Below are 25,907 nucleotides of genomic sequence, written 5' to 3'. Positions count from 1 at the left end.
CTAGAAAGCTCCCTCTGCCTAATTTTTGACCTTATTATAAAATTCAGTTGGTACAAATTCAGTTCCTTTAAAATTCCAGTTCCTAAAAATTTAGCAGGCTGATTTGGCCATAGGAGATTGTCTAAGAAATACCAGAAAACAAAATTACCATAATACTGGACTAGGATATTTGACTGTCCCCATTTTATGAGCTTGTCCTTTTCAGTGTTTCACCTTGATATCCCAAGAAAATGTCTATGAACAAGTAATTAGCTCATTTTGCCCAATTTTAAGGTGAGGGACATGAATTACTTACTAGGAATTGTTCTGTGTGAAATTGAAAAGATTGTTCTTCCATGGGGCTATCTAGGCCACAAACATCTTACAGAATAAAGAGATACTACCAAGTAAAAGGCAGAACCAGGCCTAGATTCTGCCCCACTTCCCACAATTCGATCTTCTTCCTGTGATCTTCTTAGAAAAGAGGTGGGTGGGAATAATGCCTCTCGTTTTTATGCAATATTTCAATACCATTTCCTACTTAATACAACATAAAATGCCCCCATCACCTGAGCTACTTTGGGAGTCAAGGAAATGATGTATTTTAATATTGACAATAGCATTTTATAAGCTTATTTTTTAATTCATGTTTTTAAATTCAACAATTTAATTTTGAAAAGTAATTTCAATGTTTACTCAACACTGAATCACATTTCTGCATTTGATCTAAGCAAGCTGTCTATAAATTTGCACATAGACTTTTTTTTTGGCATGTTGACCATTACAGATTTACTATAGGGTTGGTTGTTAATTACATGCTGGGAGAATCAGTGATTCAGCTGTGTGGGTTTTCTGTCCATGAATAACAGATCACAATCTTAGTAGTTTCTACCATGGGTTACTAAGGCAGAAAAATACTCATTACGTAGTGTCTACTCTCCCCACTGATGATGTGTTTATTGTGGGAAATAGACCCAGGGTTTTGAGAGGAAATATTTTGTTGGTTCTTTTTTTCTTTACTATGCTATTTCGTTATATGCCTTTGATTTACTTTTATTGTGTCCTCCTAAAAAGACAGTACATTAGTGGGACTTATTGAGCTATGGTTTTGAGTTCCTTGAACCTGGAAATCCAGTCTACACATAGAGAGGACCCTCAGTGCTATTAGATATTTCCCATTTGAAGACACTCTCAATCACTTTTCTCTGAAGTGATCTTACAAGAATACTCTTTAATCCTATGCTAGTTTTTTTTTTAACAAAGAAAATACTTTAGCTCAAGTATTATTTTTCTTTTTATTCAAAACCAACACATTTTCTTTCTTTGTCCTCCTTCCTCCAAACTCGCCCTAGACTTGGAAAACCAGGTGGTTCACTTTGCATAGGAATGAATTGAAATACTTCAAAGACCAAATGGTGAGTAGCAGATTGAAATATAGTATCATTTGAAAAAAAAAATACTCCAGAGGAAAACAAGATCTTTGAAATGCCTTACATCTCTTAAATTCTTATTCTTCTATCTGAAATGCCCAGGGCACAATTGGTGGTCTGATTCTGCTGAGAAGAATCGGTCAACAAAAACGTTATGTTTTTAGCCCATTATCTAGGACTACACAGAATGAAGCATGATGGGAATTATAAACAGAGGGCATCTTAGTCTAATCTGACATCAAATCCAATTCCCTCATTTATAGGTAACACAGTATGACAGGGTGAGATACTATGTGTAAAGCACTTAGTGCCTGAAACATAGTAGGTACTTAATAAATGTTTGCTCTCTTCTCTCTTCTCCTCCCCCCTCTTTGTTATTGTCCAGTCATCTTCATTCGTGACTGACTGTGACCCAATTTGGTGTTTTCTTGGCAAAGATACTGGCCATTTCCTTCTCCAGCTCATTTTACAGATGAGGAAACTGAGGCAAGCAAGGTTAAGTGACTTGCCTAAGGTCACACAGGAAACGGAAGAGCCAGGGGTTGAAAATCTGACCTCAAATCCAAGCCAACAACTAGCATTTAGGAAGCTCTTTCCTGAGAGTGTCCAAAGAGTGTACTCTCCAGCCCTGCCACTAGCTTGTTTTTTCTTGGGTGAGAAGTTTCACATCTCTGGGCCTCAGTTTCTTCATCTGTAAAATAAAGCAGTTGGGTTAGATGGCCTCTGAGATCCCTTCTTGCCTAGATCTTATGATGTCTAAGCTCCCATTTCTTCATCTGCAACTTGAGGATAACCACAGCTTCCATACCTACTTCATAGGATTGCTGGGAAGAGCAAATGAGAAACAACATAGATGAAAACTGTAAGGTGCTAGGTTGTGAAGCACTGAACAAATGTAAAGCACTGAGTTATCATTTGTCCAGCTCATACACCACACCTATAGCTGCTTCATTTCTCCCTTCTTCCCCGAGGAGGTAAAATCCTAGAACATTATAGCTGGAAGAGAACCCAGAGCCCATCCTGCTCATTTTACCGATGAGCCATTTCCGGCAGCAAAGCTTTGCTGACACCCTTAATTGTCTTGTTGTCTCCCTCTCCAAATTATCATGTATATGACAATCTGATTACATGTTGTATTACTATCGCTCCCACATATTCAGAAGTTTCTTCAGGGCAAGGACTGTTTTTCTTCCTTTTTTGTGTGCCCAGTACCTGGGTTCACAGGCTTGGGTTGGATTGGGTTGGGTTCAGTTAGATGAGGAAATGGAAGGAAGCCCACATGAGTTCATAGACTTGGGCTGGGCTGGGTTGGATGAGAAAATTGAGACCCAAAGCCATTCAGACACTCCAGGTTATGCAGTTAGCAGGTAGAACCCTAGAACCCAGGTCCCCTGATTTCCACTCTCCTTCCATTAGACACATTCCATTTGACACTAGTCAAAAGCTAGGAGGAAAATGTAATTGTCTCTGATAGGTAAAAATCCTTTCATATGAAATTAAAGCGGGAAATTCAAATCCATCTCTATGTGATGCTCAGGGTCTTGAGTCCTTAAAAACCTTTCGTGTGTGATGCCTGCAAATAAAATGTACTTTCTTATTTCAGTGCTCCTTGGTGGAAGTAAAAGCTGTCATAGTCATCTTGGGAAAGGCTTACTGGGGAATATGAGCAATGACCATGCTCCAGGAGTCTTCACATTCAAACATGATACTCTATCTTATTTTCCAGACACCAGAGCCAATTCGGACACTAGATCTGACAGAATGCTCAGCTGTGCAGTTTGATTACACACAGGAAAAAGTTAATTGTTTCTGGTGAGTTGTGATATAAAAAGAAAATTCTTGCTCATTCTTCTTTCTTGCAAAACAAAAAAAGACCATAGACTATGCATCATCGTCTCAATATGTTGAAACGTTTGTGATCTTGGACTAATGGCCATATGAAAAGCCCCAACCTGTGATGTTTAGAAGACCAGGAGACATGATGAAAATGTGCAGGAAGGGTATTCTAGTTTTCTCATTTTAACTGCACACTTAACATTTCCCCTCCTAACAAACACACTGACCAAACCCTACTGGTATCTCATTGCCTCTGAGACACACTTACCCTCCTCTGGTGGTCAAAGCCCTTCCCATTCAGGCTCCAGACTGCTTTTCCAGGCTTTTTACACATTCATTCAACCGTGCAGTGAAATTGATCTTGCTGTTTCTGGGACACAGCAATCCCATCTCCTGTCTTCCAATACTATCTCCCTGTGCCTGCGATATATGACTTCCTCACCTTTACCCTTTAGAATCCTCAGCTACCTTCAAAGTTTAGTGCCACCATGAAGTCTTTTCTGACCCTCCACAGATACTATCTCCATCCCCCAATTACTTTGTATTAATTTTTCTATATATTTGACATTTATTTAAATGTGGGTGTTATCCCTGCCCCCAGAGGAATATACACTTTCACTTTTATTTTTGCATTCCCATGGGCCTTGCAAATAGTAGGCATTTAATGTTTGCTGATTGTTCCTTGGTGTTTGCAAGAGTTACTGAGACAGTAGCAAGGGAGCAGATAAAGGCCAGAGCCAGGTTTATAAATCAAATTCCTGACTTTGTAACCAAGGAGATAGACAAATGAACTATCTGTTCTTTAAATAGATCAAGTGAGCTGGTCGATGTTCTCGCTGAGCTGAAATGAATGTTGAGAAGGGATTGGCTGCCTTCATATATGAAGGACAACCCTCTCTCATACCGGATGAACACAAATAAAGTCTACAGGCTTCTATGGGGAAACACTGACCTTGACAGTCTCAGCAAGCAACAGGCAATGTCTTTCTGTTTTGGTTTACTCTTCAAATCAAGTAACAGTTTGGACTAGAAATCCTCTGATGGATGAGATGGGTGAAGAGGACATTATGGCCTTATGCCCATTCCATGGAAGGATGCATGAGAGCATTAATGGGAAGGTTTTTGGAAGCAGCCTAGACTTTATCTTTCTCATCTTTGAATTCTTATTAGACAAGAATATGACCTGTCATAATTACAGAAATTTTGGTAGGCCTACCTCTGATCTCCTATGCTCAAGGAATTGCTCCCTAGATCCCAGTCCTTTCAAAACCTTTACTGAACCTTTTACCAAATTCTTTTCCTCCAAGAAAGATGGGGGCAGGAGATGGGAGGACAGGGGAGGAAAGATGCTTTGTTATATCTAAATTGTTCCTTTTTTCCTTCCCCCACAGCTTAGTATTTCCATATAGGACTTTTTATTTATGTGCAAAAACAGGAGTAGAAGCAGATGAGTGGATTAAGATACTACGATGGAAAATGGTAATTTATCAAGACCCACTATTGTGCTAAGCTCTTTGAAAATGTTTTATTTCTTTCAAACCCCACCTGCATTTTTTTCCAAACTAACTTAGAAGGAAATTGATCACTTGTAGTATGGCCTGTGGGGTAGGGGATAAAGAATTGGGTATGCGATTTAATTCATTTCAGGGAACTCTGGGGTAAGGACACTCCCCCTTCCAATATAGGTAGGTTTATGGAACAACTTTATAATTTGCATAACAACTTTCTGAGGGAAGGCTGGATTAATACCGATCTGCTGTCTCTTGAAACCCGGCCAGCCTGATTTATAGAGGTAGTCGATCCCAGTCTACAAGTGGAGAACAGTGGGGATTGGGGAATCCAACGATGGGAGTTTACGCAAATTTCTAATACTAGGTAAAGATACTTGTAGGGGCAGCCTGAAAAATGACCAGTTATCCATAGCTAGCAACCAACTGTCCTAGTTGAGGGAAAAAAGCTAACTTCATATCCTGTACTTTGTAGATATTCCCCAAAAGGTAGAGTGATTTATAACAGATTTATAATATAATATTTATAATATAGATTTATAATAGAAAATTTTGCAAGTCTTTGTGTTGTTTTTACATTTTGTTTGCCTTTTTTTTTGCAAGTTGTTCGCCAAGTCCTAGTTCCAGTTCCTGGAGACATACTACACACACATATGGTGTGTATGTGTATATGTGTATATACATTTTAATGGATTATCCACTAGTGTTTAGTTCAAACATCTCTCATCCTCATCAAGAATTCCTTGATGCCTGCAAAAGGACATTACCCTCAAGAACCTGAAAGCCTTACTGAATACTCTTTACTATACACAGAAATTTTTTCTTCAATGAATGACCTAAATGCCTACAGCATTCATGCTTATGTTTTCCCAATATATTGGAAATTTAGTGATCAAACAGGTACCTTGTCATTGGGAATGCTTTACCTGAAGATGAATCTCAGGCCATGTTTGGGAGAGACAAGGAGATATCCAAGTGTAGATTACATAGGAGTAGCAGGGAATATGTCTGGAAAGGTGTATGAGCTCATGTGTGTGTAGGATGGGAGGTGGGGGGAATGTGGTTTATTGGAACACCTTCAAAACGTTCCCCTAGATATATAAATAGATAAATAGGATTGGTGTGTATGCACAGATATAAATCTATAATTGCCCGAGTGTCTTCAGTATTCATCATCTATTATTTCACATTTGGGAGACCTTCAAACTATGCTATGTATGTCAATGTTATAACTGGTGTTATGGGAGGAAAAACAAAGGTTTGCAAATGTGCATGTGATTTCTTGTTTTGTTTTTCAGTCACAAATAAAGAAGCAGTCGGGGCAGGATGGTGGCACCATGAGGTCTCCCTCCTTCTTTTACAAGTAGCCCCTTTCTGGCAAGTGATGTCCATTCTCCCCCAGAGGCAGGCTGTTCCACAATGCTGTAAATGCTGGTGGACTTAGGAGGAACGTTAATTCCAAGGACAAATAACAGATGACTGGATGTGTTCTTCAAGAATGTGACACGTCGGCCAACCCACGGAAACGTCTGTCCTGTTCAGATACTGCTATCTCCTGGAGTTGGCACAATCATCATTTTGGTGGAAGCGTGGATTTGATAATAATAAAAATAGCTCACTTTTATCCAGCGCTTGATCTCATTTCATCCTCGCAACACTCCTGTGACGCAGGTGCTACTAATCTCCCCATTTTTCAGATGAGAAAACTAAGGCTCCAAGAAGTTCTTTGACTTGCCCAGATTCACACAGCCAGTCATTTGTCTGAGGCAGAATTTAAACTTAGGGCTTCTGGACTATACTCTATCTGCTACATAATGTTGCCTTAAAACTTTGGATGCCTAGGGGGCAGCTAGGTGGTGCAATGGGTAGAGCGCTGGCCCTGAAGTCAGGAGTACCTGAGTTCAAATCTGGCCTTGGACCAAACACTTGACACTTACTAGCTGTGTGACCCTGGGCAAGTCACTTAACCCCAATTGCCAAAAAGTTAAAAAAAAAACTTTGGATGCCTATAGTGATTTCATTGTTACGACAAAAACACCAGGGTCAAATGTTTTCTTTCTAGCTGTAAATTGGAAGAATTACAGGCAACATGTTTTGTAGGCAGCTCATCTACTACCTATTATCTGGGAATATGCTACTTTGGGGAACAAAGCTCTTTTCCTTTCAGTGATGACATTGTTGCTCAGTCCTGTCCGACTCTTCGTGAACCCATTTGAGGTTTTCTTGGCAAAGATACTGGATCAATTTGTCATTTCCTTTCAGTACAATAAACTTTTATTGAGCACCTACTGTACTCTAAGAACTATAATAGGAATTAGAACTAATAGATATCAAAAATACTATTTTGATGAAAAAAATTTTTCGAAAACTAAAACCTGGAAGATAACACAAGTAAGTCTATAGCTTTGAGGTCTACTGCATTGTCTTTTGTAAGTATGGTAAAACAAAGCAAAGTCAAAGAAACATGTTTTATGCTTTTCTATGGGTAGTTGTCTACATAGTGGGAAAGTATAAAGTGTCAAAAATCAATAAACTAAGTGACATGTTGCTGGAACTTGACTATGTCAAAAACAAGAGTCCCATTGCACGGATTAAATGAATTCATCATGGCAGACACTCCCTGACTCAGGCCAACAGAGATCTAAAGGACTTCTTATTATTTAGAGTTTCTTCTCTCGGTGTGGCATGGGTGGAAAGTGCACTGGTTCAGGAGTTACAGGACCTGGGTTCAAAGCCTGCTTTTTGTCCAGTCTTGGGCAAGCGACCAACCTCTCTGGGTCTGTTTTCTCCTCTGTAAAGGGAGTTTGGCCAGATTAAGTCCTTTTGAGCTCTAATGACCCTATAACCTTAATTTTGGTATTAATCCAAAGATTCCTAAGGATTCCTAAGCACTTACAACCTTGTAATATAGGAACTTATCTCCAACGCAGCTTCCTACAAGCTCACACCAGATTTGCTGTACCACTGTGCAAAAGTACGTGCGACATCAATAAAAACAGGCATACAGAACGCTTTAGAGTTAAGAAAAAGCAGAATGAACTGGGTGGGGAGGGAATATAGAGAGAGGAAATGTTGGATTTATGGTCCTGGGAAATCACCTCACCCTTTGTAAAGTGCGGGCCTCCTTGTCCTCTCTAAAATGAAGATGCTGGCCTGGATCTCAAAGGTCCCTCGAGCTTCAAAATCTCGTATTCTGGGATTCTAAAAGTACTGTTGAAACAAAGCTCACAGAAAAAAAAAAGAAACAAAAGCTCACAGGTTAAGGCTCTAGCCCTTTATAATCACTTTGGTGCTTTCCTTTATTGCTGTGTTTTTTCTTTCGGTGAGGCAATTGAAGTTAAATGACTTGCCCAGGGTCACACTGCTAGTAAGCATTATATCTGAGGCTACATTTGAACTGAGGTCCTCCTGACTTCAGGGCCGCTGCTCTATCCACTGCACCACCTAGCTGCCCCACCGCTCTCCTTTATTTAGGTAGCAATTTGAAGGTGAATTTTGGAATGAAAAGATTTTAGTCCAGGGGACTCTTGCTCAGCCTGTACACTAAAACCACGCTGTGGATGAGGCTAGGTTGTATTTTAAGGCTGTTGTTACCTCCTGTTATTAATTCCCTGAGAAAGAGACTCATGTGGACTCAAGCTACAGAGAATGTTGGATTCTGCACATTCAAGCAAAGCTCCAATGAGGGTTTTTTGGATTATAGCGGATGCTGTGAGATAAAGCAAATGTTCAGGCTGTACTCAATTGGGCGATACTTAAAATCACAAGAAATTGAGCAAGCATGGATGTATATTCAGAGAGAAGTTAGTCTTTTTTTTTTTTAAATATCTAGTTGATTGGGTCAAAAAAGGATGTTTTTTATGTGGGGCCATAAATGTTTTAGAATTAACTGTGTGCCATTTTCATAGGATGTTATGTATTTATTTATATACTTTTGCTCGGCTTATTAAAAATAGCATTACTTTCCAACATGTGTGTCGCTTGACTGTTTTTAATATTTATTGATTAAAAAGACAACGGGTAACAATTTACATCCTCTGGGTCTTTAAGGTTACAAATCACTTTTCTAACAATAACTTTGTGAGGTAGGCAGTCCAAATGCTATTCTCCCCATTTTACAGATAGGGGAACTCACCAGGATGAGAGTACGAATGAAAATAATTTTTTTTGCTTTTCATGGCATTTCTTATACCACATTTTAATTAAGATACTTAAATTTTTTTTTGAATCTACAAATTTACATAGACAGCAATTTCCAGATATTGATATGCATAAACACTCAAACTATATGCCATATAATAATAATAACCGCTATTTATTTAGCACTTCAAAGTTTGCAAAGCACTTTACATACATTATCTGATTTGATTGTCACAACCACCTGGGAAATACCTTTGGTATTACCACTCCCATTTTCCTGGAAACTGAGTCTTAGAGAAGTTAAGTGATTTGCCCAGGATCATGAACTTAAGTCTTCCTGATTTTAACTCTGGTAGTTCCACTACCCCACACAGTTCCTCCACAATAATTGGCATTCATTAAATGCTGTGCTTGCTAGTTGTTTGAAAATAGGTATGTATGTCTATTTACAGGACATCTCAAAAATCTTAAGAGCAATTTAAGCTTAACTAAAGCTTAAACCACATTGACTAGAAGTATCTATAAATTATGTATATAGGTATACACACACACACACATATATATATAATTACAGGCATCCTATTTAAAAATATGAAAGGAAATATTTTCCCATTAGGCAGAATTAAAGATAGCAAAGATTAAACATCATATATACTTTTCTACAAGTATCCAAAAGACAAAACTCCACCATGGCAGGCACAAAATGTAATTATAGCAATTCAGGTGGTATAAACCATGTCCCTAAATCAACACTGGTAACTCTAAGTAGTTTATAAAGACCAGCTCCAAACTCTCACTGCAGCGTAAAGTGATCCCAGCTCATTAAAGTTAGGACAGAGGAGCACTCCTCTGTCCCCCGTTTCTGTTCTTTCTCTTCCTGTCTCCATGCCTCTCATACTCTCGCCATGTTTGGAATGGACTTCCCTTCTTCCCATTCCTAGTCTCTATTTTGATCTCCTTCTCTTTCTCCAATGCAGGTTACATGAAATCTTCCCTGACTTAAGAGTGCACTGTCTGGTCCTTTCCTGTGCACTCACTCCTTTGCATTGTAGCATCACGGCTGATGTGCCAGCCACTGGCCAGCAGTAAGAGTCAGGTGCCATCTATCAAACCCTCATCTCCGCCTCTTAAGGCAGAATGAGTTACCGCCTCTCTACACCTCTGGGACAATCTAAGTGTCTTTTGGATACTTGGCCTCAGTTTTTTGACACTGCTCTCCATGACCTCTCTTCCTCTGTCTGAACCATCCCTCTCAGTCTCCTTAACCTGGTCTGACCTTCTATGCCTGGGTATACCCCAGGGCCATCTCCTGAGGTCCCATGGATTAAGCTATCAGGTACCCCCATCCTAGTTCAGGTCCTCATCACCTCTTGTCTAGACCAGTCAGATTCATGGCTCAGCCCCTGTCCCACAAAGAAAAACTCCTTACGTTCTTCTTATCCTTACAAGTGGGCCTCATTCACCTCCTGTCCCTTCCCCCCAATACTATATGATGACTAAGTAGTCAAGCTATACTTTTACAAAATACTATTTTATTTAGACCCTTATTTAGGAAAAGGAAAAAGAACTGTTGTATTATGGTATTCATATAAATGTCACAAACCAAAGCTTTGATACTGATTTTCACATTTAAATTGTACAAAGAGAAAAACATCAAAATACTGATTGGTTATTGACAGCTGAATGTAAATCTAAAGCGACAGATTTCTTTTTAGACATACCACACTTTAAAGAGAAATACCAATTAGTGACGCTTTCTTAGATCTCCACCTCACAATGATATAAACAGGGGTAGTTAGTGATTGTACTGGTTTATTACTGCTGTTAGACGCTGGCTTCCTCGCACTCAGTGCAGACACACAACACGGCACACACAAAAATAAGTTCTCTATTATTCACAATAAAGCAATAGCATACACAGGGCAGGGCCTACCTACTGCAGGCCTGTATGTACTGTACACAACAGGAGACCCTTAGCTGGCTCAGTCTGATTCTGATCCACTGGAGGAGAATCTCATCCCTCCCTGGTGGCTGAGCTAAACTCCATGGGAGCCGTGATAGATACTGAACCATTTTTAGTGGCCTCCCCCAAAATCATCCTACAGAAGAACTCAGCCTAAAACCCAACACAACAGTCCATCGATTTAGAAATAATAAATACAATCTTCTTCTTCAGTCTAAGTTGGGGAAAGTTGTCTTTTCTGAGTGTGTGTGGATTCAAGTTACTTGATGAAGTCAAGGTTGCTGGACTGGACTCACTGGGATCACAACACGGCCAGGGTGGGGCCACAGCCAGGTTAAGAACCTTCCACGACCTGTCTCAACTCTTCAAACAATGGGGCAAGTTCCTTTTCTAGGCTGACAATCAGTCCTACATCAAAGAAAAAAAAATGTAATTTTCAGAAAGTTGCAATGCAGCTTAGGTGAAAAAACAAAAGAACCTCAAAATACTTGAGTTGCTTGGAATATCTTCTAAAACATGAATTTTCATGTTTATACTTTTTACTGCTGTGAGGAACAAATATTTCTCTTAATTAAAAATAACATGAAATACTGTAATCCTACCCATGCTGAAATCCATTTCTATTTCATGTTGTTACAGCTCAAAAATTTAAAAAAAGAAATCTGCATTTTTCACAGAAAACACCAAATTTAAGGATATTTTCATCTTTCAGGTGTAATCTCCTGTAATGTCATCATTGTAGCCACTGTACCTGGATGACCCCGGGTTCCCCAAACTTATGTCAGTTAGGCAAAGCTCTTGTAAGTTGCTATGAAACTGGAAAGTAGCCAAGGAAAAGACCTGATGATAAACTGTGTTTAACAAAATGGAGAGTCGCTCACCCTGGAAAGGCTGGTCAATTTTTGTTGAGGTAAGGAAGGAGGAAGAGAGATTACAGCAATTCAGGACAATTACCTATGATGCAGTCCAGAGAACACCTAACACCACTGAAATGGAGGATCTTTTGAAGCAGTGAAGCCTCAATTCTAACTTTTTCATTAGGTGACCTTTTTGTCAATATCTGCTTTATTTTATATATTATGTTTGAAGATAAAGGTTTAATTTTTTTAATTATCTGAAAAAAAATACTGGCACACTTTAGTCATTATTCTAAATTAATGAGGTCGTATTATGTTTCCCAAGTATACTGGCTAAGAGTACTCCTATATTTTGCTTCATATAGCACAATATATGGATATATGAGGATCCTAAATGTTCCTATGAAAAACTAAGCCTAGGATTAAAAACACTGCCAGCATCACTGTTTTGGGTGGGTTCGAGTTTGAAGGCTGCCAGCTGCTTTTCTTACAATAATACATCTCTAACCTCTACTGACTTCCCTATGCTGACTGTATCTCCCTGGTATCCTTCAAACTCTCCTCTGGATCCTTTTATCATTTATCACATCACATGAAACTCTTGGGGGAGATAAGTCCAGGAAGAAAGATGTCACAGACTGGCCAAAACCGCCTACCACCAGCTTCAATCAAGTTGGATCGGTAACAGGAACACTTCAAAGACCTGTAACTTTCATCAAGGCGGCCAGGGGACAGCGTAGTCAGAGCAAAGTTTAAGACCTGCCTCACGCCTTATAGCTGCGTGACTTAACCTGTCAGCCTCAGTTTCCTCATCTGTAAAACAGCGCCTACCTCTCACAGGATTGTTGTGAGGAAAGAATAAGATACTACCTCTGACACACAATAAAAATGTTGATGATGATGATGATGATTCCAGGCACCTGGGGGGTACAGGAGATAGAGTACTGTACTTGAGTTCAGATGTTCAAGTTCCAATACTGCCCTAAATATGTACTAGCTGTGTGACCCCAGGCAAGTCATATAGCCTGTCTCAACCTCAGTTTCCTCATCTGTGAAATGTGGATTCACTGAGTTGTTGTGGGAATCAAATGAGTTAAGCGCTTTGCAAATTTTAAAGCACTATATAAATGTTGACTATTATGATTTCTATAATGATTATAACTACATCCTCTTTAATTTAATAGGCATATGGTTTCAAGAATTGCTGTGGCTGAAAAATTCATTACCCTGTGGCCATCCTGGCAATAAATAAGCTTCTCCAAACTTAGCTAGGCTGGACCGTGGACAACAGTGGGCCCACAGCAAGCTATGCTTGTAAATAAATTGTAAAAACTAATTTTTACAATATACTTAACAACTGTTGATTAACAAAAAAAAGTGGATAAAGGACCAGGTTGGAAGATCTAACATGCCTTGAGGCTACCAAGTGTTTTGGAATGTACCTCTGCTTCCAAAGGTATCACATGTAAAACTGAAGAAAAACACCCACCAACCAAAAAAAGCCTCCTTTCTCTTGCTAGGAGAATATCAAGGTGCTCTGCATAAAATTTATTTTGTTTAACGAGAGGCAAACAAAACATAAAGACAAGGATGTAGCACACTCAATATATAAGACTATCTGAAATGCTGGGTAGAAATGGAACACCAAGTACAATATCTCAATAATTTTAAACCATATTTAAAATAATGAAAACATACCAGTATTTGCACTGCTGCTTGCTATAAAACTCACCACCAATGGTAATCGATTGAATTGGACTACCTGTAAAAAAAAAAGAGGGGAGGGTTAAATTATACACTGCACTACAGAAATGAGTATAACATCTTATATTCCAAAATGAAAATGAAATGTCATGATATATGTTCTACCTTCTCTTTAATTTTAAAATAAGCAAAGAATAACTGTAATTGATGTTAATTTGCTTCCCTAATAATAAGACAAAAGTTTAACAGTCTGGAACAGATCACTCTTTGTAATCACATACCTGTGTGTATTTTGAGTATTTACCCACTTTAGTGTAAATAACTCACGTTTCAATGTACTATGAGATAGGGTTAGAAAAAACTGATGATGTTGAGCTTTATTTCTTACAAATATATATTCATGTCAGACTTAAAAACCAAAAAGTTAATGATTGTATTAAATTCCTTCTATAACTGAAAAGAAATAGCATGTTACTGACTGTTCAGAGAGAAGAGTTAGTATTAAAGTTCCTAGATTTTTATTTTATTAACAAAACTAAAATAATGCAATGACTGCCAATTCAAATTTACAAAACAGTTACCAATAGGTTTTCAAGAGAAAGTTTTTAGCTATAAACAATAAAGACACGGTTGATTAGCTAAGGGCACTGTCTGCTGGAAGTAAGTGACCTGAATTGACCTCACATTTCTTACTAGGTAGACGATCAAATCTTTTAAGTGGTTTTCCTTACCTCTTGGTTTTCACTGTAAAATGACTTAAATGTAACTGAGTTAAAGGCTACGTAGATAAAGAATGCCTAATAAACTGAGCCCACTTAATTTAGAAAAAAGGACATGTAATGATAGCTGCAATCAAATCAGTGTCAAGAGTTAGGCCACTTACCTGGTACGTGTTGTAGTAGCAAATGATGCTTTTGTTTTTGGAAAGTCCAAGTTTGCTGCCCTGGTCGGTTGCAAGTGCAAACGTAGACAGGAAACCAGGTCTCAAAGCATGCTCTGGAGCATTATCATTTGCCACTGGAAAAAGACAGCATGTTTTAATAAAGGCTGTGAAGAGCCTACAGGAGAAATCAGGCTAACAGCAAATGGCGCAACACAAACACCACCTTGCACCGCACAAACCCATGAACGCTCCCTCCCTCTCACGGTCTGTCTTAAGTACAAAGAGAATGCTGCATACATTCAAAAGAAGTGCTGTGGTTTTATCAGGTAGAGGGGAGAGAGAGGCCTATTTAACCACATGCTCAAAGTCCATAAATAATTGAGGAGGGAACTGCTGAATTTTCCCTGGAACGTCTTCATAACAGTAAAACATTCATAATGAGTATCTGCATATTCTAAGTATACACAGCAAGATTTAAATTAATTAAAATGCTCAAGGAATATGTTGTAGTTAAGAATAAAGTAAAAAGGGTTTATTTCCACTTGGGTAAAAGAACATTTTCATATGTAGTAACATAATGAAGACAAATTAAGTTGTCTCTGATGACTAAGGATTGTGCAGTGTCTCTGGGTCATCATTCTTTTTTTTTTAAATTTTTATTCTTATGAGGCAATGGGGTTAAGTGACTTGCCCAGGGTCACACAGCTAGTGAGTGTTATGTGTCTGAGGCTGAGTTTGAACTCAGGTCCTCTTGACTCCAAGGCCAGGGCTCTCTATCCACTGCGCCACCTAGCTGCCCCTCTGGGTCATCATTCTTAGCATCAGTTTTTCATCATACAATATTATAAGATATAAAAAGCATAAGTAACTAGGTAACTGGGCTGAATAAATACTGACCCTAGAAGTTTCATTTTATATAAATCTCTGCTATAAGCTTGTTTTCTCGTGATTTGCCTTTTCTCCTGAAAGTGGAATGCAAAAATAACATTTTGGTTAAGGATTCTCGTTGCTTGGGTTCTGGTTAACTCAAGTTTCATCGTATTAAAAAATCTAAGTATATAACACAATTTGCAGGAACGAGGCAGAAAAGGGAAGAAATAAATTTTAAAAGTGAATTTTTTCTTCAGGGCATGAAATGAGAGCACAAATCCACCAGGTTTCAATTCAACAAATATTTCCTAAATGCCTACTACGTGAAAGGAACTGTTAAACAAAGGCACTTTGCCTTTGAAGGCTGTCTTTTTTTCAACTTTTTAATCATTTTAAGTACTGAATTGTATATTTGGCTCTTATAATTTAGACTGACTAATAGCAAATCATATGCAATAACTGCCTTTAGTGGGGAACCTGACCTTTGAAAAACCTCTATTCAAATACTGGCTACATGAAATACCTATAGGCCCCAAAGGCCAGTTTTAATATAATCTAAAAACACAGCCTTGACAATATAAAAAAACAAATGTCTCCTTAAAGCCCGAGAACCAGCGCTTTCCACTTACTGAAACAGCTTCTTGATTTTCCCTTCATCACCCACACTGGGAAAACCTTGTTAATTTTTTAGCCAAGGCAGAAAACAAAATTACGGCTTGAACATTACCTTTGATAACAGGCACTCCATCCCTGTCTGAGACTACAATGGCATGAAGACCTTCAACACTAGAGAGATAAAAGAAGGTTAGTTATAACACATCACACTAAATATTTTCAAAATGTGAGCCTGAAGTTAGGAATGTATATACGCATGCATACATGTGCACACACGCACACCACACACACACACACACACACACACACACACACACACACACTCACTCTCACTACCCTATGTCCTTAGAGATCAGACTTCTGATCTCATGTATTCAGACACTGCTTTCAGCCACGCAGACACCAGCCCAGACTTGCCTACAGGACTCCTGTCCTGGGCCTCCCACAAGTTCACACTAGCTGGGGGTGGCTTTCTCCACTTCCTTCTGTTATAATCAAGTTACCAGCGGAGCCCATGGGCTGTCTGCCTCCTCAATAGCTCTTGCTCTCACAAGTGACCAGTTTATCTTCACTTTTGAGCATGCATTTCTCTGATGACATCCTTCACTCTCATTTTTTCTCACACTTACGTATTATGCATTGCCGCCTTCTCACACCCACCTTACAGCTCTCCCAGTGCCTGACTGCTTGATACTCGTTTTTAACACTTCAGATATTGTAGCATTCCATGATTTACAGCCATACAACACCAGTGTATTCTATTCCCGCAATGCCTAGCCTAACAAAACTCTGGGCACCTTAACCTAACAATTACGGCAAATACAACTAAACTCTAAAAATCAGCCAAATCCAAGTGTTGGCTAGGAGTTAACATATAACTTTAAATGAGGAAATAGGTTGATCAGTGAAGTCCTAAAACTATTACGTACTGAATCTCAGCAAACACCATAAAGCTATGATTGTTCTGTGTTACAGTTACAGGAGGCAGGCTACGTGGAGGGAATAAATAGCCACATACCATATTGGCATGGAATGCTCAAGGAGATGATTGTAAACTGTATTAACAACACAAACAATGTACAGGCAGAGATGGACAACAGGGGCACTAAGTTATGGAGCCTGGCATCACACTATCTATCACTCTTTTCATGGCCCCATGCTGATGGTTTTCCTAATCCTCTCCTGCTACACAACTCTTCCTCTTGGGTCAACAGAACTATCAGCCACAACGAAACAAAAAAGCCATCATGCAGACACATGTTACGTCTTCCGGCCTCTTCCTCCTTGACCTGTTACAATACCACCTCCTTCTCTAAGAACTTAATATCTCCACACCTCCAATCCACCAAAGAAAGACATAACCAAGATGTCACCTAGATGTGGAAAATGCCTTAGAGATAATCGACTCTCACTTCTCCAGTGTTTCCTAATTGCTGGTCTATGGACCAATTTTTAAAATAAAGTGAAACTGTGTGATGTGCGAGGCAGCACGGTGGGCTGGACTGAAAGCTCTGGAATCAGATCCTGCCTCATACTAACCATGTGACCATGGGCAAGTCAATTTACCTCTCGGTGCCCCAAGCAACTCACTACAACTCTACATTAGAGATAGGGGCCAACTTGATTTACTGAATGAATGAAAAACACATTTATTAAGTGCTAAGGGCTCACTGTGTGCCAAGCACTTCGTTACATGCTGGAGACAATCTACTCTCAAGGAGCTCATTTTGTAACTAAGGAGATACCATGAGTTCAACCGTAGGAGGGATGGGAAGATCTGGAAATAATTAATAATGATGCAGCAGAAAGCAGGCCCAGGGTCCTGAGGGTACACTAGGAGGTCAGACTGGGGAACAGGAAGGAGGGAAGATGGGACACCTCCTTCATTTCCTTCCTGCATTGGCCAAGCCAGGAGTTGTTAGAGTGCAAGTTCTTTAAATCAACAAACTCACAAGTACAATCCAAAGAAAAACCAAAAAACCTCTGTCATGTAGCCCATAAAATTGCCATGGTTTTAAAATACTGAAAACAGTCACAAGCAAAAGGCCATTTTCCTGTTTGTGGAGGGAAGATGCTGGTCAAACAGGAAACTCTGCACCTATATGCCTGGGGTTATCAAATCATGTCATGTAGGAACATGAGGAATAATGAACAATACAGACCTTTGGACAGAGAGAATCCCTGAAAAACTATCAGGGAAGAAACAACCTTTGAAAACTTATGTGGCATTAAATGCTATAATGAAAAAGCTTGCTAACATTCAAAATTTACATATAATCTCCACAAATCCTAATTATATAAAATCAGTATAAAACCAGAACTTGTTAGAATTCATTACATTAGGAATCAGAATTTCCACTCCCATTCATATATACTTATTAATTTAGGCATTAGTAGCCTGGATTTTAACTATTTTATCTGTTGAAAATGAGGGGAAAAAGAAATTACGGCTTTGAAACCGCCCTTGCTAAAGTCATTTAAAAGAGATCCTCATCTTTCTGGAAAAATTATCATCGCTCATGTTAGAAATCTCTTCCATTTCTCTTACAAAACACATAATGACCGTTTATATACATGGTCATAATGGTACTTCCCACTGAATATCTTTTAATCCTAAAATCATCTATCACTTAAAAATACATACATTTTGTCTGAAATTTGAAGTAAATCAAAGTACTTTAAAATTACAGAAAAAAAGGATTCAATAATGAGTTTCTTTTCCTTTTAACTTCTCTGATATTCAAATTAGAGGGTCAATCAATGTTCCAGAGAGGAAGTAAGAAGAAAAGCCTTTTCTTCTCCATGGATATCAAACAGAAGAAAGTCCTAGAGAATGAGGACAAAAGCTTCTTAGAGTATTTTAAGCAGAGTCTGAAGGAAATCAGTTGACAAATATAATAGGCCTTATGTTGACAATCAAGATGAATGAACCCTACTGGGGACCATCACAGAGAAATGAAACAGATTTCCCTAATCCCTGAAATTATTTGTACTACAGATAGGAGTACAAGATTTTTAAAAAGGGGTGAGAAGTTATGCCTTCATGAAATGATACATTCCAGTTGGATGGGCTTCAGGTGGATAAAGTGCTCTAAGAAGCGCTTGTTCTCAATTTTCTAAGTGTTTTTTAAAAGGTCAAAGTGAGCTCTTAAGCCCAAGTTGTGTTGTTTTTTTAAAAATTTTACTTATTTTGTTATTTTGAGTACTGAACTGTCTCCTTCCCTCCCCACCTCAAACTAGAGAAGGCCACCATCTGAAAAGATTTATAGTTAAACCTAAGTTGGGATCAACTGTTTAAGAGAATTTATCCTTTTTTTGGTGAGGCAATTGGGTTTAAGTGACTTGCCCAGGGTCACACAGCTAGAAGTGGCAAGTGTCTGAGGCTGGATTTGAACTCAGGTCCTCCTGACTCCAGGGCCGGTGCTCTACCCACTGCGCCACCTAGATGCCCCAAGAAAATTTTAAAATATAGAAACCACCAGTTATTTATATTTTGAAATCGTATATATAATTCAAAATTCATCATCCTAGTGATGCTTGGGATTAGTTAACTCAATGTTAATATTATCATGTCCTAGGTTTAGCTTTCAAGTGACTCTGTTGCCACAACTATGTTCTGTCGCATTAAAATACAGTCTTAAAATTAAACCAGTCACAAGGAAGGCTAGGAGAGAACCACTGGTTAGATGGCAGAAACCCATCATCACTCCTGGTACAATTCAAAGTACAAGCCATACCTATAGGTTAATAGGGAAGGGAACAAACCTCTATTGATTTAACTAACCCACTATGTGCCAGGCACCATACTAAATGCTTTGCAAATATCTCTTTGCGGAGGCGGTAGGGAAAAATGTGTGTGTGTGTGTGTGCCATTATTATCCCTTTTTTACAGATGAGGAAACTGAAGCGGACACAGGTTTAGTGACTTGGCCCAGAGTCATTCATATGGTGTCATACAGGTGAGGAAACTAAGGCAAACAGAGCTAAGTGACTTACCCAGGGTCACACAGCTAGTATGTGTCTAAGGCCTGATTTGAATTCAGGAAGATGAGTCTTCCTGACCCCAGGCCTGACCCCTGCACCACCTAAGCTGCCTATGACATGCCCTGATGAAGAAGTTATCCAATCAAACGGAAGAATGATCTCTCCAGATTCTTTTTACCCCCTTTGGCCCTAAAAAATAGTGTGAAGTTTCCAAGTTTCTGTATCACTGGAAGCTGATTCTTTAAAAAACAACAACAAAACTAAATCAAATTAATACCTGGATGACCGTACTTTTTCTCTGGCTTTTGGTAATATACCACATGGCTTTGAAATGAAGCAAGAGTAAAGGGAGTTTCACCCTAGCCAAAGAACTTAATATAACGTAATAATAACAGCTAGCATTCATAAAACACTTTAAGGTTTGTGAAGTACTCTACAAGTATTGCCTCATTTGGTCCTTTTGCCAACTTTAAGAGGCAGGCACTTTTACTGTCCCCATTCTTACAAATGAGGAAATTGAGGCCAACAAAGGTTCTGTAACCTGCCAAAGGTCACACGCTGCTGGTGTCTGAGACAGGACTTGAATTCAGGTCTTCCTGGACTCTAAGTTTAATGCTCTACCCACTATGTCATCTAGCTGCACCTAGCCTTTGAGCCTAACATAAATATTAAATCTACAAGTCACGGACCATCAGAGCCTCTGAAGAATCAGTGTGCAGAATCTCCCAAAGGGCAATGGAGGAGTGCATGGCGGCTGAGCAGACTGCAACCCACTGCCAACCAAGAAATGCACAAAATAAAACACAATGGAGAACGCCAGAAATACAAGTATGGAAGAAAAGGATGGGCCAGATAGAGTGAGAGTAAGGGATGTCTGACTGACAACTTGGATACAGAAAAAATGGTGTCATTAAAGTCAAAAGGGACCACAGGGGGCATCGAGGTGTCGCTGTACATACAGTGCCGGTTCTGGAATCAGGAGGACCTGCCTCAGACACGTAACACTCACTAGCTGTGTGACTCTGGGCAAGTCACTTAACCCCAATTGCCTCATTAAAAAAAAAAAAAGAAAGTAAAAACACACACATATACACATGCATATATGTATATGTATGTATGTGCATATATGTATATATGTGTATATATATAAAAATACATCAACACATTAAAATCAGATAGGAACTACTTTCTGATCTGGTTTGGGCTGCACTTAGTCAGGAAGGCTGTGTCAGGAGTGTACCTGTTTGACACCTCTGCTCTAGAACGTTAGGAATTCCATAGGATTTGCAGAAGGTCAGGGACAAGAGACACAGAGGATGAAAGAGCACTGACGGATTTTGATTTTCATCCCTTGAGTTAGTACCTACATGATTATCGATATTGCATTTAATCAAAATCCAGCTCTGGTTTTCCAAACAGTTTTAATAACAATAGCTCTTCTTTAAGGCACTTCAAGGCTTGCAAAATACTTTCCCTGCATTCTCAGGAAGTGGAATATTTTAAGAGATTAGTTCAAATAAGGGCAACACAAAAATAATCCTAAAAGGCAAGGCCCCTTTCCAGATCTAAAACTGATTTATTTCTATGAACCATCCCTTTTTATATGAACCATCCCTTTTTATACTTCAGACCTAATTTTTTTTTTTTTGAAAATGCAGAGGAATGAAACTAGTGCATCCAGGACACACCAACATCCTAAAAGATGTTCTTATGCTATCAAGGATATAGAGACCCTTTCGGTCATTTAAACGTTTTCAAGTTAGAGAATTGTTCCATAATGTGTGGTATAAAAATGAAGTCAGAACTCAATTATACATTCTGCCATATACATATCAATATATGCATATATATATATATATACATATCAATATATGCATATATATATATATACATATATATATATATTTCACATAATGGGTTAAGTGATGTCTCATGGCATTTTCTCCCTATCTCTCAGGAAACAGTAGATCTGATGGACAGCTAAATATAGATCTAGTTACCAGATAGATCAGTCCTAACCCTCAGGAACTTTATGAAGTTATTTTTTAATAAAGGAATGGTAGCTTTGTATAGTGAGCTGGTTTCAGGGCTCAGAAGACCCGGTTTCAAGTCCCACCCGTGACATGTACTAGCCGGGTGACCCTGGGCAACTCCTTAACCTCTCAGGCAACTCTCTAAAGCTGTAAGGTACAGAGAATTCCCTATGTCATATAGGTCCAGTCTCTATTTCCTATTTTTAAAAATGTATGCACAGGTAAACTGTATTTGAATAGAAAGTATAATCCTCAAAAGTTTGAAATTCAAATCCTTTTCATTAGTAGAACGCCTTAAACAAATTGCATTAGCAAAAGCAGAAAGGCTCAGTGATAAATACTATATATCACACCACAAGGGAAATAAGTTGGCATAAATACGAAGCACAGGCCATGAGGCAAGTGAAAAACACGTGCATCTGTGAGTAGAATCATGCTTTTCCTATCTTTTCTGTGCCAGCTTAATTTCCTCTCTAAGCACAGTATAAAAGCTTTACCTTAGAGTGAGTCTAAAAGTGAAACAAATGTGGTATTTTTATTTTAAGGTGGTAACAAAACGAGACTTTATGATTTATGACACTACTAATCCTTTACCTTGGTAACTTTTTGTAGAGGAATCTCTTCAAATCCTAGAAAAGGAGATACAAAGCCACATTGTAACAAGAAGTCAGAAGGAGGAAATAAAGCTCCAAACACTTTGGAAGTTCCTCAAATCTGAGTGAATAGCATCTCATAAGCTTCCCTCACCAGAGTCCCTAAAAAATTTCCCAAAGCTAGTTTCGGTTTCAAACCCCATCCTTATCCTCCCAAAGGCCTGAGCCCAGTTCATAAGACCTTTGTGCTAAAGTACATGTTAGGTGAGACTCTACTATGCCTCATCATTAAACACCTCATAAAAGCAGAGTACTGTGAGAGATACAAAGTCCCCTACCTTCAAGTTTACAATCCCATCCCCTTAAAGGACTAATCATTCCAACTCATATAGCTTACTTACATTTATACAAACCATTCACAGGATCATGAATTTTGGCCTGAATGAACCTTTCAGGTCAAACATTAGAAAAGCTCTCCTTACAACCAACCTATGTGTTGGAAGTTATTATTATTGCCTTTTTTTTTTTTTTAATGAAACTGAAATACAAAGATGTTAATAAACTTGCAGAGTCACAGGGCTAGTCAAAGCCACGCCTACGGCGTGCTGATGTTCAGTTGTCTCAACTGTGTCTGACTTTACACGACCCCATCTGGGATTTACTTGGCAGGGATACTGAAGTGGTTGGCCATTTCCTTCTCCATCTCATTTTACAGAGGAGGAACTGAGGCAAACAGGGCTAAGTGACTTGCCCAGGGTCCCACGTCTGAGGCCAGATTTGAACTCGGGAAGATGGGTCTTCCTGACTCCATGCCCAGCATTCTATCCACTTAGCTGCCCTAGGCCTGAGGTATTCTTGACTCTAAGTCCAGCACACCTTTCCAAAGACTAATTTGAATCTGACTAGCTCAAAGGTGTTGCTCTAATGAGTCATACGGTGAAAACTCAAGTTCTAATTCCAACAGAATAAACTGTGCTACCAGGGACGGTTTGCTTTTTGTTTTTCCATCTCCATGCCTTTCGGACAAATAACTAGGTGCTAAATAAATAAACGTGGATGGATGTTTTAAGGGAGTTGTAGCTTTCTGTAGGGCTCACGACGGTTTTAATAATCAATACAGACTAACTGCCTTTGGGCCCAGACACCGCAGGATAACAAAGAATGGGAAGGAAGGCGCTGTAATGCAAAGAACACTGGATTTAGAGGCAGTTTCTGGGGTTCATCAACCAACAAACATTTTTTAAGCGCTCGCTATGCACACAGCACCGTGCTAGATGGCAGGGATGCCAAAATACATTAACAAAGATTTATTAATCACCCACTAGGTGCCAGGCACTCGGCTAAGTGTTGGGGGGAAGGGGGACCCCATGCACTCACGGAGCTTACAATCTAAAGAGAGGAGCGAAATGCAAAGAGCTCCAGGGGGAGGGCGTTACGGGCACTGGGAAGCCTCCATGTAGAAAGTGGGACGGGGATGAGCAGGAAGAGATTCCGGGCCGGGGCGGGACGGCCAGAGAGTGGAGAAGGGCAAGGAGACTGGAAGGGCCGGGTTATGAGGCTGCACTGGGGAGGGGGCGGTGGTCTCGATCGTTTCCGAAGGCCGAACGCCGCCTCCGCCGCGGACCAGCCGTGACCTTGGAACATCCCAGGGTCCCCACGCCCCGGCTCGGGGTCGGCTCCAGGCTCCGTCACCCGCCCCCCCGTGGCCCTCCCCCCGGCTGGGGGGGTGGTCTCACTCACATCCGCCATGATGAGCCCCTTCCTCCCGCGGGGACGCTCCCCACGCCTGCAAGAGAAACAGCCGCTGAGGCCGGGGCACGGGGCGGGGCCGGGTTGCCTCCCGCCCCCATCCCCGGGCCTCGCCGCCCCCCGCCGCCAGGCCCCGAGACCCACCTGGCTCAGGCTGCCCAGGCGGCCGCTGTCCTCGGGCGCAGGTAGCTCCGACTGCCGCGGCCGCTTCCTCTTCAACCCGCTGTCACATGATTGCCGACCCCTCCCGCTCTCTCAGGAAGCCCCGCCGGAGCCTCGGCCCCGTGATACACTACTCCGGGGTAAGGGGTCAGGACACCGGAAGCGGCCTCCTTGGCCCGGCTCGACCTGCCCCCTTCTCCTTTCCCTCCACCCTACCCCCTCCTCCGCCGGAGGAGTCCCGCGCCTGCGCTAGACACACCCCTTTCACGCCGCCACCCGCCCCGAAGTTCTGCGCATGCGCCAGCTTCGTCCTTTCTCCTCCCTACTACCCCACCTCCGAGCAGAATGCTGCGCATGCGCCTGTCTGGCTCTTACTCATCCAAGGAGGGGTGACTGAGGGATTCGCTGGGATATTCCACTCTCTGCAAAGGGCTGTAGAGCACGTTAGATGCAGAATTGGAAGCATCCCCGACCCTCACTTTGTTTTGCATCATGCACCATCTGGGGAAGTGTTGGGCCCTTGTTCAGAGTCATGTTTTTAGTGCATAAAATATTCATGAGATGACTAGGGAGTGCTTTCCCTCTTTTAATTATTTCCTATTTATCCTGTATAAAGCTTGGTATATACACACAAACACGTATATATATATATATATATATATATATATATATATATATATATATATATATGTACACGAGTATATATGCACACATCTACGTATGTGTGTATATGTATGTGTGCATATGTTTTCATGCTGCCTCTTTCATTTTGATTGCAAGTTTCCTGAGGGCAGGGACTGTCTTTTGCCTCTCTCTGTACCCCCAGTGCTTAGCACAGTTCCTGGCACATCATGAGTGATTAATAAATGTTCACTCAATTGAATTATATAGGTTGCTTTGTATTCATTTGTTTGCCTGCTGTCTCCGCCATTAGATTGGAAGCTCCTTGAGGGCAGACATTGTCTTTTGCTTCTTTTTGTGTCTCCAGGGCTTGGCACATAATAGGTGCTTGATAAATGTTTGTTGAATTAAATGTTGAAAGTCAGTTGTCAAAAAATTTTTTTTTTAATTCAGGGACTTCAGGATAAGAAGCTAAAAGGAACCTGTAGGGTCATGGATCCCAGCCCTCTTATTTTATAGATGGCAAAAGTGAGGCCCAGAGAGATTCAGTGACTTTGCCCAAGGTCACACAATCAAGCCGTCAGCCAGTAAGTTGACTCTATTTCTGGTACTTTAAGTACATGCTTGGTTTTCGCATATTTAAAAGGAAAGAAAACTGCCTGACCTCAAGGGCCTTATGTTCTGTGCGGGAGACAAAAGGTACACATAAAAATAGATTTAAAAGATATTTTGGAAGTATGTAATAAGAGCTTGGATGCGTTCCTTTTGTGGCCACATCTGGTCCTCTTCCCTGCCCCACCTTCCCAGCGTTTAACACCCTGGGAGGGGAAAGAAGCCAAGCTTGTCATTGATGCTTTCCTAGAGGTCCGACTGCCTGTGGGTGGCTGTCTTCATTTCCTGACTTAGTGACTTCGCAAGGGGAGTTATCCTCTGCATCCTTTCTCATTCACACATTACGTGCTTTTACTCTTCAATTATTA

General features: G+C 40.2%; 2 protein-coding genes across 4 annotated transcripts in view; one reads left to right on the top strand and one right to left on the bottom strand.

Moving 5' to 3' along the window:
• Nucleotides 1-6,377, top strand: part of DAPP1 (dual adaptor of phosphotyrosine and 3-phosphoinositides 1) — a 55,360-nt gene extending 48,983 nt beyond the window's left edge. The window contains exons 6-10 of one of the 3 annotated variants that reach the window (XM_020988282.2): nt 1,332-1,394; nt 3,136-3,221; nt 4,637-4,724; nt 5,357-5,409; nt 6,052-6,377. In XM_020988282.2, the coding sequence (XP_020843941.1) occupies nt 1,332-1,394; nt 3,136-3,221; nt 4,637-4,724; nt 5,357-5,374 (255 nt within the window). In that variant the 3' untranslated portion in view covers nt 5,375-5,409; nt 6,052-6,377. The other 2 variants (XM_020988281.2, XM_078148379.1) reach the window with 2 other exon arrangements.
• A 2,351-nt stretch (nt 6,378-8,728) lies between these two features.
• LAMTOR3 (late endosomal/lysosomal adaptor, MAPK and MTOR activator 3) lies at nt 8,729-24,433 on the bottom strand. The gene is made up of 7 exons (XM_020988283.2): nt 24,289-24,433; nt 24,136-24,181; nt 22,397-22,431; nt 15,898-15,956; nt 14,301-14,434; nt 13,412-13,475; nt 8,729-11,264 (listed from the first exon to the last, which is right to left on the bottom strand). Exons 2-7 carry the CDS (start codon nt 24,142-24,144, stop codon nt 11,191-11,193), a joined length of 375 nt encoding a protein of 124 aa, XP_020843942.1. The 5' UTR covers nt 24,145-24,181; nt 24,289-24,433; the 3' UTR covers nt 8,729-11,190.
• Nucleotides 24,434-25,907: the final 1,474 nt, after the last annotated feature.

The sequence above is a fragment of the Phascolarctos cinereus genome, unplaced genomic scaffold, assembly GCF_003287225.1.
Source record: "Phascolarctos cinereus isolate Bilbo 61053 unplaced genomic scaffold, phaCin_HiC Scaffold_9;HRSCAF=440, whole genome shotgun sequence".
Lineage (NCBI taxonomy): Eukaryota > Metazoa > Chordata > Mammalia > Diprotodontia > Phascolarctidae > Phascolarctos > Phascolarctos cinereus.
Note: the sequence above shows the minus strand (reverse complement) of the source record. Positions and strands in the feature narration are given on the sequence as shown.

What these genes read in the sequence shown, in the direction of transcription:
- LAMTOR3 (XM_020988283.2), bottom strand. An exon ending in GCTACTACAACACGTACCAG is followed by an intron (nt 13,476 to 14,300) that starts GTAAGTGGCCTA and finishes TTTTTTTTACAG; the next exon opens with GTAGTCCAATTCAATCGATT. An exon ending in AAGCAGCAGTGCAAATACTG is followed by an intron (nt 11,265 to 13,411) that starts GTATGTTTTCAT and finishes TCTTTGATGTAG; the next exon opens with GACTGATTGTCAGCCTAGAA.